This window comes from Delphinus delphis, chromosome 5 (assembly GCF_949987515.2).
Source record: "Delphinus delphis chromosome 5, mDelDel1.2, whole genome shotgun sequence".
NCBI lineage: Eukaryota > Metazoa > Chordata > Mammalia > Artiodactyla > Delphinidae > Delphinus > Delphinus delphis.
The window spans coordinates 105,340,297-105,356,005 of record NC_082687.1 but is presented as its reverse complement, the minus strand read 5'-3'; the positions used below and the strand labels follow the sequence as shown (position 1 = coordinate 105,356,005).

General features: G+C 37.8%; 1 protein-coding gene across 5 annotated transcripts in view; it reads left to right on the top strand.

Annotated features, from left to right (window-relative positions):
• The window catches only part of PPA2 (inorganic pyrophosphatase 2), an 85,153-nt gene extending 76,635 nt beyond the window's left edge, over nt 1–8,518 (top strand). For 4 of the 5 annotated variants that reach the window (XM_060012838.1, XM_060012837.1, XM_060012841.1 and 1 more), the window contains 2 exons: nt 7,215–7,251; nt 8,319–8,518. In XM_060012838.1, coding sequence (XP_059868821.1) covers nt 7,215–7,251; nt 8,319–8,347 — 66 coding nt within the window. In that variant the 3' untranslated portion in view covers nt 8,348–8,518. Of the gene's footprint in view, nt 1–3,745; nt 3,830–7,214; nt 7,252–8,318 lie in introns of all 5 variants that reach the window. The other variant, XR_009519592.1, reaches the window with a different exon arrangement.
• Nucleotides 8,519–15,709: the final 7,191 nt, after the last annotated feature.

The window sequence follows — 15,709 nt, the reverse complement described above, 5'->3', positions numbered from 1 at the left end:
TGGGCAAAAGTATGAATGGGCAACTCACAAGAGAGAATATTTAAATTGCCAGTAAATATGTGAAAATCTGCTGTATTTCCCCAGTGATCAATGAAATCAAATTAAGACATAGTACAATTTCATAGTTATCAGATAGGCAAACGTTTACAAGTGTTTTTAAGCAAGTGGAGAAGGGAGACCACTCGTACTCGTTGATATACTTTATAGGAGTATAAATTAGTACAGCTACCTTGAAGAGCAATTACGTGATTTCTAGTATAGTTGAAGATGCTTATAACCCACTACTCTGAAGTTACCTTTCTAGATGTACATTCTACAGAGACACTAATACATAGTTTTTATGATCAGACATGGGAAAGTTGGAAACTGGACAAGTGTCTGTCAATAGAAAACTGGGTAAATAAACTGTAGTATATTTGTACAGTGGAATACGATACCACAGGTAAAATATGTGAATTAGAACTATATGGCTCTACATGGATAAAACCTGAAAGTGCAGTATTGGGTGAAAAAAGCATTTGCAGCAGGATACAGTATGCATCATTTAAGTAAATTTTAAAACACCCAAAGCAGCACCATATATTTTTAATGAATACAAACAGATACGTTGCTGACATTTTAGAAACATAAATAAGAACAATAATCACCAGTTTCAGCATAGTGGTTAGGAGAAGTTACTTCTGAGAGGGAATAAAAATAAATAAGGTCTTTATTTTTGATGAGTTGGGAGAAAAAGAGACTTCACTTGTAACTTTTCTGAAATAACAATGTTAACTCTAAAAAAATCTAGAGAGTAGATATTTGTTATAATGGTCTCTTCATTTTCTGTGTGTTTGAAGTATTGATATTTCATAATTAAGAGAATTTGTATGCCCAGAAAAACAACACAGAAAATTAATGAAACCAAAAATTGACTCTTTGAGACCAGCAAAACTGATAAACCCTTTAGCCAGAATGTTCAGGAAAGAAAAGAGAGAAGACAAATCTTTAATGTCAGGAATGAGACAAGTGGCATCACTACTGTTTTAGGAGCTATTAGGAGAACAATAGAGAAATATTGTGAAAAAACTGTATACCAGTTAATTTCACAAGTTGGATGAAATGGGCAGATTCCTTGAAATACATAAACTACCAAAACTCACTGAAGAAGAAACAGACATAAACAACTTAAATTTGCACTTAAAAACCTTTCTGTAAATACAACTCTACAACTCTAGACCTCGTATCCCACTGCTTTTATTAAGCATTGTACTGAAGCTTCTAGCCGTGCAGGAAGGCATTAAAAAGAAGGAAAAGGCATCCAGGTTATAAAGGAAGATGGCATGAATGTCTATATTAAATATTCCATAAAATCTAAAGATACTAGAATAAGTGATTTTAGCAAGGTTGCAAGATATAAGCTCAATATACATTAGCAATTGTATTTTTATAAGGAACAAAAATTAGTGAAAAATAAATACATTATTTATAATTGCTTCAAAAATATGAAACACTTAGGAATAAATCTGGAAAAAAAATGTGAAGAACCTGTACCCTGAAAACTGTAAAACATTGCCCATAGATATCAGAGAACTAAATAAATGGGAAGATGTATCATGTTCGTGGGTTGGAAGACTCAATATTGTTATGATGTCAATTCTCAAATTGATCTATAGATCAATTAGATCAATTAGAATACCAACTTTGTTCTTTATAGACATTTTATACAGCTACAGTAATCAAAATAGTATAGTAATGGTATAAAACTAGAGAAAGATCAGTTAAAACAAATCCAGAAATAGACCTGCATATATGTGGACAACTGATTTGCAAAGTAATAAGTTTTCAACAAATAGTGCCTGAACAGTTGGTTATTCCGTACGGGGGCAGTTAACATCAGTATATACTGTGGCCACCTCTTTCATCCCTAAACTTTACCAGCAATCTCATAAACGCATGTTGGCGTTTACATAACCAGGCGAAGGACTTGAGGTGAATCCATCATCAAAAGCGTCTGATGTGAGTCTGAGGCATTGTTATCGCTTAAAAGCAATAGCACTTAAAAAAATTCACACCAAAGCCATAGTAACATTTTTTTAGAGGCCCACAACAAAGATAATCAATAAAGCAGCTAGTTTAGAAGTGCACACTTTGGGGTTCTGTGCTCTAATGGGAAACTACCAACTAATGAATATTTTTAAATAGTTTCAAATATGAAAAGTAATGACCAGAAGAATAATGTTACAGCTCATTATAGTTGTTGGATAGGACTTTTAACAGCATGCTTCTCAGATCGTTTCCTTTGGGCATGTACTTCATCTCTGCTTAAAGCTATTGATGACATCAAGAATAGTTTCCTTGCACATCTCAGAACAAGATGACAATCCTTGGCTTCTGGTTTTTTAAATCAAGCCAACTCAAAACTAAGTTCTGAAATCACTCTGTCTGGGGTGCCGTCTTATTACCAGGGTTGCTTGGACCTCTTGGACTGCCTAGGCAAGAGACCCTTCCCTCTGTGGGCACTCACTTTACATCTCCATCAAAGAGGACTGTGTTTCCCTTTAGAGTGGAACCTTTCTGTGGATGTGATTTTTCTAATGAGGTCATGCTACAATATTTATGCCATACAGATTTGTTTTATTTGTGACTCTGAAAATGAACATCTTTGTGGCAGTTTACTATTAAAAAATTTAAATAATGTATTTTCTTGGTAAATCAGGATCTGATTCTAGTATATCTCCCTCTTCCTTTCCCTTTCTTTCCTCTTAAAAGCTTCACTGCATTACCACTCAAAGATGAACAAAGGAGATGAAAGTAAAATAATTTTTTTCAGCTACTAGCCAATTGTATACATTCTTGAAAGGAAGAGGAAGTAGATTAAACTAACATAAACCTAAAATACTCTTACAGGGACTTCCCTGATGGTCCAGTGGTTAAGACTTCACACTCCCAGAGCAGGGGGCTGGGGTTCAACCCCTGGTCGGGGAACTAGATCCCACGTGCCGCAACGAAGACCCAGTGCAGCCAAATAAATAAACAAAAAAATGTTAAAACAAAAACAAAAACAAAAAAAACTCTTACATTTTGTTTATGGATAACTAAGAATTGGTCACGTTTTGTTGATTTATAAAGCAGAAATCAGAAAAGAAATGTGAAAATAAAATGAATATAGATGAGGGAGATTAAGAGGTACAAACTTCGTTACAAAATAGATGAATCATGGGGATGAAGTGTACAGCAAGGGGAATATAGTCAATAATACTGTAAAATCTTTGTATGGTGACAGATGGTAACTAGATTAATCATGGTGATTATTTTGTAACGCATAGAAATGCCGAATCACTATATTGTGCACCAGGAACTAACCTAGTGTGGTAGGTCATTTATACTGCAACAAACAAACACACTCAGAAAAAGAGATCAGATTTGCTGTTACCAGAGCGGTGGGTGGGGGGAGGAAGAATTGAATGAAGGCAGTCAAAAGGTGCAAACTCCCAGTCATGAGATAAGTAACTACTAGAGATACACAGTAGAGTAGGATAAATAGCATTCATGCCACTGTATTTTACATGTGAGAGTTGTTAAGAGAGTAAAGCCTGAGTGCTCATCACAAGGAAAAATGTGTTTTCTGTTTCTTTAATTTTGTATCTATATGAGATGATGGCTGTTCACTAAACATATTGAGGTCATCATTTCATGATGTAAGTTAAATCATTATGCTGTACACCCTAAACTTATACAGTGCTGTATGTCAATTATATCTCAGTAAAACTGGAAGAAGAAGAAAAATGAATATAGAGTAACTGCCTTATGAACCATGGAAACATAATGTAGGCAGAGAATACCCAAGGTAATTTAATTCAACTAAAACCCTACTGCACCTGAATGAAAAATCAGGAACTTTTTTCTCTTTAATTTTGAATCCTTATAATAAAGTAAAAGAACATCAATCTTCATATCATGTAGTAAAGTAAGCTTTTATGTTGGTTGAGTGTGTCATGTTTGTTAATTAATTTGAACACATGTAACCTGCAGGTGAAAATGCTTATAGGGACCTGGTGGGGTTATCTGAAGGAGTACAAAACAGTTGTTTAATAGTTCATATTCATTTAAAATACAGTTTCTACATGAGTAGGGACAGAAAAGAGTAAGCCTTCTTTGGTTGATAAAAGAGGAATACTTTGGTAATAAGAACACTAGATTTGTTTGAAAGAAATTAAAGATATGAATATTCATGAGAAGTATTTTTGGAGTGGGAGAGGAAAGGAGATAGCATTTTTAGAATGAGAGTATAAAGTAATACAATTTCCTGGAGAATTTATCTTAGATGAGTAGAGGGTGCCCACATTCATCCCCTACTGAGAAATTAGGAGAAGTAAGTAACTGAAAATCCTTCTGTTTCTTACAAGGAAAATGTAATGATGGTGACTTCTGAGAGTGAGGGTTGGGATTGGGTCACTTTAAAATGCTGCTCTGTGCATTTCTTTGTTCTTCCATTTTCTGTAAGCAAGTGTAATGTTTAAGAATCAGGAAGTCATTGACAGTAGGGGAAGAGTTAAATAGCTGATGTGTATCATGAACCCATTGTTGTTTTCAAATTTAAATGTTGGTCTCTTTTGACATATGTTAATATGGAAAAGTGTAAGAAACAAAAAAAAAACTTCCAGACTTTCATAGTTATTTTATCTCTGTTAGATTTACCTGTGATGTTTGTTTTCTTTTATATGAGGCTTTGTACAGTCTGAATATATTCTACCAACCAAGAAATAGATTTTAGGAATAAAGAAATAAAGCATTCTGGGAATCATTTTTAAAATAAAATGTAATGATAAATGTTTTAGCTAGAGTAGTTTGTCCATTTCTTTTCTGTAATGCTTTTTAGGTTAATGAGAAGCTGCTCGATTATTCTATTTCATATATCACACATTTTCTTCCCCTGAAATGTTTGACAGCTCCAGCAAGAAGCAGCTGCTAATTTTAAGCAGGAAACCTAAACAGCTACCTTTCCAACAAACTCTGTAATAGGCGTCCTGCACAATTTAAAGAGCATAAGAATTTCAAAGAATAAGCAAGTTATTCTCTTTTATAGTCTATATAGAAAAACAGAGCCATTAAATCCCAAAGGCCTAATCTCAGTTTTTATGTTGTAGTGTTACTTTCACACCCAGAATGATTTAAGTTCTGCCATCCTCAAAACCAACCATGGTTAAGAATTTTCTCTTTGCTAGGAAGCTGAATAGAATTTTCTTTCGGTTTTTTTTTTTTTTTTTGAAAGTACTTGGAAAAATCTCAAGGATGTTTTACATAAAATTTGTACAGAGGTCTTCTTTATTTACATTGTTATATCATCATTTTGTATGATAGAAAATAAAACAAAGCATATTTGATTAACCTTTTTCTTAAAGAGTAGAAGGAAAACTAACTTTAACCCATTTATGATTCAGGGGAATGTATTAGCCAGTGTTTTTTTCAGAGAAACAATCAATAAGAGATACATATGAAGAAATTGTTAAGGCTTAGTGATTCCAAAATCTGCAGAAGGGGATGGCCGGCTGGAGACCCAGGAAAGCCAGGGATTCAGATGAAGTCCAAAGGCGGTCTGCTGGAGAATTCCCTCATGCTTGGGGAGGCTGGTCTTTTTGTTCTGTTCAGGCCTTCAGCTGATTGAATGGGGCCCACTCACATTATGGAGGGCAGTCTACTTTACCCAGAGTTCATCAGTTTAAAAGTTAATCTCAGCCAAAACCAACCTCCAAGTTGGCACATTAACTATCATAGAGAATCTTTTAATATTGCTGACATTTATATTTTCCTGCTGAGTTGTTCTTCAGGACTGTCCTTAGACCTAAGGAGGGCCCTGCTTTGGGTCTTTCCTTTTAGAGGGTCCTGCTTTGGCCCTCATCCAATCACGTCCCTCCTCACAGGGCAAGACCGAGGGACCAAAGTTGTGCGTTCACCAGGAGCCCAAGCCCCCATTCTAGACCACCTTTTAGTTACTCAAGTCCCTGGAATTCCTTACCCAGATAGCTGCAAGCCTGTTTCCAGGGCCTACATGGGCATCTCCCCCCAAGTGTACGTTCGTGACTGTGTGGACTCCGCTCACCATTACTTCTACAGCGGCCTGTGGGTGGCTGTTAGGAGGCAGGGGATACCTAGATGTGTGAGCTACCCTTGTGCACGTGAGGCCCTCAACACAGAATGGAGCCTGGGGTAGCAGAAGCGGGGTGGGATGAAGGCCATGTGCCTCTTTTCCGTACTTTGCCATGTTCAGGCAGTCTCTAAGGTGTCCAGAATGCTAAACGAGAGCTTCCAAGCCAGTGCAAAGGTATATTTATCAAGATAGTAGGATGCAACAGTTTTTATAGTCACTTTGTTAGCTTGATTTATAACCTTTAAATACTCAGGTGTATGATATATGGGTCTCCATTTGTACATTTGCCCCAGACCTCAAATATCAGAGGCAGATCTTTCCCACTAAGGCTGAGCAAATTCAGAGAATTAGAAGTTGATTATTAAATTTGAAATCTGAAAAGTGTGTTATAAAATCAGGGTGGTGGTTATACCTCAGGGAGAAGAGGTTATGATTGGGGAAGTGCCTGGCATGTTCCATTTCTCGACTTGGGTGTTGGTTACATAGATGCTTATTCTGGTTATCTTGGGCTTTGTGCATTCTCTGTGGAGAATGGATCTCTCTTTAAATTTCTTTTTAAACCTTTAAAAATGTATTGTTCTTAATTAGGAAGAAATCTTATATCTCAGAAAAACTTTTCAATCTTGTCTACCACAGGTTATGTCTTTTCTAGGAATCTTGGCCCAGTCATCAAAATAGAAAAATTAATTTAAACACTTTAGAAGACAGCTAAATACATTATATAATGTCTCTTTGTGTGTTGTACCTACGTCCATGTGTGTGCATGTATCTATGAATATGTGTTTTGGATTTTTGTTCTCAAGGTCTCAGCCAAAGAAGAAACTGAAAGAAAACCCCTCTCCTCTCTTCACATTCTCAGTAGTTCCCATGGGTTAATGACAGAAAATTTTTTCAAGAATGTTTTTTTTTCTTATTTGACTCTTAAGTCTGTGGTTTGTTTATCTGAAAGAACAGGCAATAACAATAAAAGGCAAAGAGGAGTATTCCCTTTGTTCTATAATTTCATGTTAAAAGAAAACCATTCTGGATATAGTTTCCACATCTAAACGTTCATTATAACAGAGACTCTATTCTTATCTTTCAGGTGTCATTTTCACTGAATAAAGGAAGTAATGAAGAAGGTATGGTATATGCTGGTTCTTGAGGAGCTAGATATGTAAATGTATTCATTTACAGTAGTGGAGACCCCAAAAAATACAATAGATTAATTTAAAAATTATATAAACTAAGTAAAGTACTTTTTTAGTCATTATAATTTTCAGATGAAATCAATTATTTCCTAATTTCAGAAAATAAGGAACATGTTTATTACTTTTAGGCTAGAAAGTAGTTTGATTGTGCAGTGACGGTTGGTGAAGTACTGAGGTTCCAGCTAGTCCTGATAAATTTTAAGCCTCCAAATGTCTGCATTTAGGAGACTTTATTTATTATCTATCATCATTTTAATGAATCACTCATTTTAACTAAAGATCTTAAAATCAAAATTTATAGTAGGATTAAAAATAGCATTTTTTTAAATTACCATTATTTGAAGCTGTTTTGAGAAACAAGTAAAAATGTTCTGTAGTAAAAATTTCAAAATACAAGCATGTGCGTGTATCATTTGCCTTTTAAAATATTGCAAGGCTTTTTTGCCTTTTTGTTTTAATATGAAACTTCAGAAGAATATTCAACTTGCAAGTTTGGAGGAAAAATGAGAACTATTTACTATGAATCGAGTTGTAAGATGTTTAGAAAGGAGCAAATGTATAGACATGATTTCGTGGGAAAGCAAACGATATTCCTTATATGGGAAACTAACAGATTGTTTCTTTGCAATACTATCCCATTTGGGGTATTTGACAGACAGTCAGATTTTACAGTACAGGGTTTTCCTAGACCTTTCATGCCGTAGCTAGGACACTAGCTTCAGTACTATTCGATAAAGACTAAAGTGACCCAGTAAGATGTAGGAAATAAGGTGGGAAGGCTCTAGAATATAAGACCTTAGCCAAATGAGAGAACTTAGGCTGAGAGTTTAAAGGTGAGTGGCTTTAAATATAGAAATGTGTCATACTGAGTTCTGATTGTTTTTATCTGCCTAAATCTTTCCGAAAGGTCTAAATTAAATTTGTCTTATCCTCCTTTCCTCCCCACCTCCCTCTCCACCCCTTCCCTAACACCCTGCTTCCCCCATTTTTAAACACAGATCAAGTATGGCACTTCCTTGGCAAGTGATGAGAACATTTGAAGTTCTGCCATCAGGATTCCAGTCTCTAAAAACTCCAAGACTCCATCTCCCCCAAGTGCTAGAAACAAGCAGATCTATGAGAATTTGCTAACTTCCTTTTGAAACTTTTTTTTTTTCCAAACTTTTTGAGATATGCAAAGTGTAAATAAACATTGAAATTTTTGAATTAGTCTCCTTTGGATATTTATTGATGTGGAAAGATGTTGTTGAATTTCATAGCAAAAATTTAGAAGCATTGAGTTTCACCAGTTGCAATTTGCATGCCTGAAGGAACCCAATGATTTTATTAACTTTTTTTTTTTTTTTTTTTGCGGTACGCGGGCCTCTCACTGTTGTGGCCTCTCCTGTTGCGGAGCACAGGCTCCGGACGCACAGGCTCAGCGGCCATGGCTCACGGGCCCAGCCGCTCCGCGGCATGTGGGATCTTCCCGGACCGGGTCACGAACCCGCGTCCCCTGCATCGGCAGGCGGACTCTCAACCACTGCGCCACCAGGGAAGCCCTATTAACTTTTATTTCTGTGAGTTAATATAAAAATGATAAATTTAGTAAGTTAATAAGATTTTTATAGATACTATTGCTCTCATTTTCGTACCATATTATGTTTTTTGCGTCCATTGCTGGTGGAGACTTCATTTAGGCAACCTTTGTCCTCTTAATAGTCCTGTGTAAGTGTGTTTACATTTATTCAGGCTCTTTCCTACCATTTATTTTGTACGTCCTAAACTCCATTTGATTCTCATCAGGTCCTCTTAGTTTTACTTCTCATCTCTATGGTGATCACTCCCAAGTCTACATAAGAAGCCCAGGTCTCTCTCCTGGGGTCTGTCTAGCGGACATCTCTTTAAATGCCTTGAATCCGTCTTGTCCAGAACTGAACTCATCATCTTCCCTTTTTCTTGAACAGCGGAATTAACATTCTCCTAGTTCCCCTGTCAGACCCTTGAAGCCATATTGAATCTCCCTTCTCCTCTCTTTACTCAGCCATATCATGTTACCCCTTCTCCAAGCACATCTTGTGTTTTTCACATTCCTAGTACTGTGCTTCTGTGGCCAGTTCTGTTCATATATTTTTTCTCCCCTTTTCTTTCTATTATCATAATGAACACATTGCATTTACATAATATGTTTTGTGGTTTACGAAGCACTGCTATAATAGCATTTCTTGAGCGTCTATTGCATGTTGGGCAGTGTTTTAGACGTCGTGCATGCATATACCCTATAAGGTGGAAATTGCCCACTTCACGTTGAGGCTTTGAGAAGTTTAATAACTTGCCAGAGGTCACAGAGATAGTAAGTTTCAGAGCCAGAATTAGGACTCATGACTACATGGCTCTAAATGCTATGGTTTTTTCACCCTGCTATGCATGCTGCTTCCCTCCTCCAGCCACCTTGTGATGTGGGCAAAGCTCAGAGCATGCCTATTTTACAGATGAGGAAACAGGCACAGAGTTTGTCATTAGCCCAAGTGAAATAGTAATGTTCACTTGAGATGTCTTTGGGAATGTGTGAACCTCTTTGAGGGACATCAAAGAATGTAAGGAGAGAGTCTATTTTTAATTTTATATATTGATAGCTTAAGCTGTGAAAACAATAAAACTTATAGCAAGATATGAAATAGAGAACAACTATTATTTCAATTCCGTTGGCCCTTGAACAACGTGGGTTTGAACTGTGTGGGTCCATTTATATGCAGGCTTTTGTCAATGATAAATACTGCAGCACTGCACGATCTGCTCTGCTACTTGGTTTAACGCGTGGATGCGAACCACAGGTACGGAGGAACCGCATATACAGAGGACGAACTGTGAGTCATACACAAATTTTCGACTTTGGGGAGGGTCTGCACTAAACAATAAGCAAATTATCAAAGGATGGCTTAACGGTTTATGGCATGTGGCATATTAATCTCCTGTGAGTTGGAGAAGAAGCCATGTCTGGTGGGCCTCGTGTGGGGTAACTCACACCTCGTAGATGGCTCCCCTCCTCCTAGCAGTCAGTGATACTTAGATGCTACCTAGTTAGTGAGCCTTGCTCACTACGGTACAGTTAGTCACAGTTGTCTTCATAGTATATGATTTTACATAGTTATAATCTTAAATACATCATTTTGAATTTTAACTCATAAGCATCTTTCTACATTGCTACGTAGTCATCAGTATTATTATGGTGACAATTATATTTCAGGGCTTCCCTGGTGGCTCAGTGGTTGAGAGTCCGCCTGCCGATGCAGGGGACACAGGTTCGTTCCCCGGTCCGGGAAGATCCCACATGCCACGGAGCGGCTGGGCCCGTGAGCCATGGCCGCTGAGCCTGTGCGTCCGGAGCCTGTGCTCCGCAACGGGAGAGGCCACAGCAGTGAGAGGCCCGCGTATCGCAAAACAAAAACAAAAACAATTGTATTTCAGCATCTATTTCATAATTGTTTCAGAATGTCTTCCAGACTAGCTAATCTGATCTTTGCTAGCTCATTCCCATGGAACAATTAACTGGAACACATACTTACAAAGGAAAAATCCTGCGAAAGAATAAAAATGAATCTTTGTTAAAAATCGCCTAAAACAAACTAGGAAACCAAAAGTGATCCATGGATGGGATTTTAGGTAACACCCACAGCTAGGTCCCATGGATATGAAAAATCAAAGGGGTAGACTGTCCAAGATTTATTTTTTCTCAAATGTCCTGTCTGAAATTTTTGTGAGCTTTTCTATATTTTTCACATACAGACCAAATCATTTCTTACATGATACATTTAGTATCACTCCGTTGTTCTGCAGAAGAAACACACTGAATTTCATAAAATGCAGTTCTCCATCAAGGACTACATGCATTTTTAGCAGTTTGTGTACTCACTGATAGCAACATTTGATGATTTATTCCCAGGAGGGGGTTCACTGCCTTGTCATGACTAAAGATGTTTCTTGTGACCGCTGCTTAATCTTTATTACTTACTGCTTGATTATACAGTGGATCACATCTTTAAGTTCTCGGTCAGGTATGTTCTTTTCATCCTTCTTTCTATATTCTGTCCAAGGTGATATCAGTGTTTGCCGGTGGGGTCTATGAAACACCTGCTCCAGAATCACTTAGAATGCTTCTTAACATACAGATTTCTGGCTTTCCCTAAAATCTACTAACTCAGAATTTCCGGGCTTGGGGCCATAAACTTGTTTTCCTCCCACCCCCATAAAGTTTTAAAACCATTGGTTTAGATAGTTGAGGGGTAGATCCTATTGAGAATTTCTTCATGTTAATATTCTGTTTGCGGTTATCTTCCCCCTTAAAAGAGAAGAAAGAAAACCAGATGTCTGCCTTTGTAGTGGACTTGTATATAATATTATCACTACTTCCTGTTAGAAAAAAAATGAAAGGCAATAAAAGTTATATGAAGTTTAGTGTTAAATATTAAAACTGTTCTTCTGCATTTCAAATCAGAGAAAAATGTACACCTGATGAGAATCACTTGTGATTTCTAAGTTATCAAACGTACTAGGTAAAGTGAGCCCATAATAATTGGTCACCCCCGCAGACCCACCCCTGGCTTCTGTCTTCCTAAGGCACCTTGAGAGAGAAGTGGCTGCTTCTCACGCGACAGCCTCGAGGTGTCGAAACAATGAAGAGATGGCTCTACTCCGACGGGGTGGGGAAGACAGCAGTGAAAGCAGAAGATGGAAGAGCTCTGAGGAACGTGTGAGCCCTTGTCACGCACAGGCCAGGGTCTCTGTGGCTGACCTGACCTTTACCCTACTTAGATCACCTGTTGGGAACAAACTCCACTTCACAGATCATTCCCCACCTAAAAAGGAGCCAGGAACCCAGTGCAGCCAGGACAGAGGCATAAGCTCTTCTTTCCTTCAGTCAAAAAATATTCATTGAGCTCTCTTATGTCAGGCCAAACAATGCAGCTGTCAGTCCTTTCCTGAAGACCAGGACTCTCAAGGTATCCTGGTACCCCAAGAGGGAAGCTGCCGGTGCTTCATCTTCTCTGTTCAGATTCCCCAATGCAGAGAGGGGTCTTTCCCCTTTTTAAAGTACCTGGTTGCAAAGGGTTGAATCACGCAGAAAGATTAAGAGGTTTGACTACATCAGTCTAGAATGCATTCCATTACCATGATTTTAATCAGCCAACCCTCTGTTTTTAGACATGCTTCCTCCTTTTTGCTATTTTAAACTTCATTCATTCAACAGTTATTTACTGACTGCCTGTGTGTAAGTGCCAGGTACTAGTCCAAGTTTTTAGGATACATCAGTGCAAAACTGACAAAAATCCCTGCCCTTGTGGACCTCGTATTTTGTGTGGGGAAGACAGATCATAGACATTGTAAGTAATTTCTGTAGTACATAGGAGAGAGAGCAGGGAAAGGGGAAATCAGCAATCCCGCTTTTATTCAGGGGTAGGAATGTGAATTGGAGTTTTAAACTGCGTAGGTCAAGACAGGCCTCTTGGGAAGATGACAGCTGGGCAAAAGGTTGAGAGAAGCAGAGTGGGACCTCGTGGGTCTCTGGGGGAAGAGAACTGAGGCAAAGGAAATACTCAGAACAAAGGCCCTAAGGTAGGAGTATGACCAGTTTGGAGGAACAGCAAGGAGCCTGTGTGGCTGGAGGGGAAAGAGCGAAAGAAGCGTGACAGAGATGAGGTCCCAGAGGCAGAAGGGAGGGCATAGGTGGCCTTGTCAGCCAACCTAAGGCTTGGCCTTATACCTTGGTCAAGTGAGGGTATAAGGGAGGGTGCTGAGCAGAGGGCTGCGGTGATGAAAATAGATTGTGCTGGGGCTGAGTGTGCGGGGGGGACAGTGTAGGGCAAGGATGGAAACAGGAAGATTCCTTATGAGGTTTCCACAGTCATCAGATAAACTGTCAGAGTTTTTCCTTCTTTGAGATCATTTTCTCAGTACAAATTCCATAAGAGGGCATCACAGAATAAGAACATTTTATGGCCAAATAAATTCCAATTATATTGCCACCCGTAATATGTGAGACTTAGTTTCTTCTTTCCTATCCTTCCTAGGATAGGATATTTTGTTGTTATTACTATAATAGTTAATTATATATATACATAACAGTTAATTGTATTATTAACTGTTTCCCTACATTTTTACTAGTTACAGTATCTTTTACGAATGTTCTCTTTATTTTCTTTGCCTCTTTATCTACTGGATCTTGATGTTTTTATCAATTTATATAATATCCTTATTTTCAGATGCAAAATTTGGATCCTGGAGGCTGGATCCAAGTTTAAAGAGATTAGCCCACATTCAAAACTCGAAACCTGGGCCCTAAAAATATTCACGCAGAGCTAACCAGGGATGCATGGGGTAGTTCTACTAATTTTCCTGGTTTGAGGCAGGACTAGCTATAGGACTATCCTTGTTATGCTCCCTTATTCCTGCTTCCTGTTCTCTGCTAAAAGTAGAAAATGAAAGATACATTTTTTAAAGTTAACACCTTAAATGAAAAATGGATAAAATAGTACAACCAGTACAGTTTTAAAAGAAATCATGGAAGAATGCCAAACAATGAGTTTATCCAATTAAAGCGGCTAAAACTGGATGGTAGATGTGCGTCTGTGGTCCTTGACTAGGAGGATTTAGCAGTTGGCAAGATCAGGGATTACCATCCTAAAGCAAGGGTTCTCACCATCCGGGGAGTAGAACATGAATACTAGGATTCAGGCCAGAAGAGCACTGCTATGCACGGGTGGACAAAAACAGCTCAGCCCCCAGTGAAATCTGCAAGTAGACTTTGCTGTTCTTTCCTGCCTAAACAAACAGCAAGGCAGGCAGAGCCCCGTGCTCGGGGCCTTCCTTGTGCCGGAGATGCCTGCAGGCTTGCAGTGAGTGATGCAGGCAGGTGTGGAGCAGAACTCGGGCTGTCGGCTCCAAGACTGATGCCCTTTCCACTGTATCTCATTGCTTCTTGCACTCTTCCTTATCCTCCAAGTTCAGCTCAAATACTGCCTTGTCTGTGAAACCTTTCCCACTCTTCACGTTGAAATCAATCATTTTCTCCTCGGGGAGAGGGTATAGCACTATTGATTTATTCCTCCATTACAGAATTTTGGTCACTACAGCTTATATTAGAATTGTTCATATTGCCTCTACTACTGGATTATAAACTCACTGAGAGCGGAGACCGTGTCATGACAATTTTAGCATTATTGTTTTACACATTAACAATTCATGTTGGTTGTATTAAATTGATACTACATCCTGTGAGGAAGACAGATATTCTTTGTATTTTACTTATTACATTAACTGAAGTTTAGAGGTTCCTGGAAATCACAGGACTTCTGCATCTGAAGACAGTGTCCTATCACTGCATGGGAAGCATTTTGAGGGTATCTCTGCTCTATTCCAAAGCCATGTAAGATCTTCGAAATATAAGAATCTATTCCTTTTAGGGATATCCAAAAGAGGAGTTTTAACATATCTAGCCTACATACCAGTACTTTTAATTTAACTTACTTTATTTTTAATGTGTATGGACCTGATCACTGTACTCAGAAAACTCCTCATAAATCTTAAGGAATAAAATTAAGTATTAAATGTCTTTTTTTCTTTTTTTTTTCTTTTTTTTTTGCAAGCTGCGTAATTCTTGCTTCTTAAAATTCTACTCATCGTTGATATTTTTCTTGAAAACGCTTCTATTTTACTGGGTTGTTTTTTGTTTGTTTGCTGTGGAGCCCTCAAATGAATATAGTGAACATCTCTCTAGTGTAAAAAAACAAAACAACAAAAAACTGATACTTCACTTGTTATGAATTCCATATACTTTTTAATGCAGCCTAGAATATTTTGTGCTTTCCAAAGAAATGATTAGTGTTACCCATTTTTATGTTCCCAAGTGAATCTAAAGGATATCCAGGAAGTAAGATTCTCTGGGAAGGATATTATCTATTATTTGTATTTAAGGCATCTTGAGAGTTCTTACATGAGATTCCTCTGATGTCCCAGGGGAAAAAAGTTCAACTTATATAAAAAACAATACCTTAATTGTGAAAATACTAAGGCTGATCATCACATGTTTACTGCTGCTCTTTTATGGAGTACGAGGCAAAAATAAACGTGGAATAGTTCAAAATAAAAATAGACTCAGTGCTCAAAGGCCAAAATTCTTGTCCCACAGTGGCTTCTTCATGGGTTTTTGGTTTAATTATTGATAATAACTTCCATGTTTGAAACTTGATCTTCTGAACTTGAAAGTAGACGTAACATATTTTGGTTTTCAGATTAGGAACACCACAAGAAGCACCAGGATAGAAAACCTGAATAATCTCAAGAGTGGTAGAACAAATAAGATGAATATGCAGTGAGAAAGGAGAAAAATGTAATCCATGTTGATCTAATATAA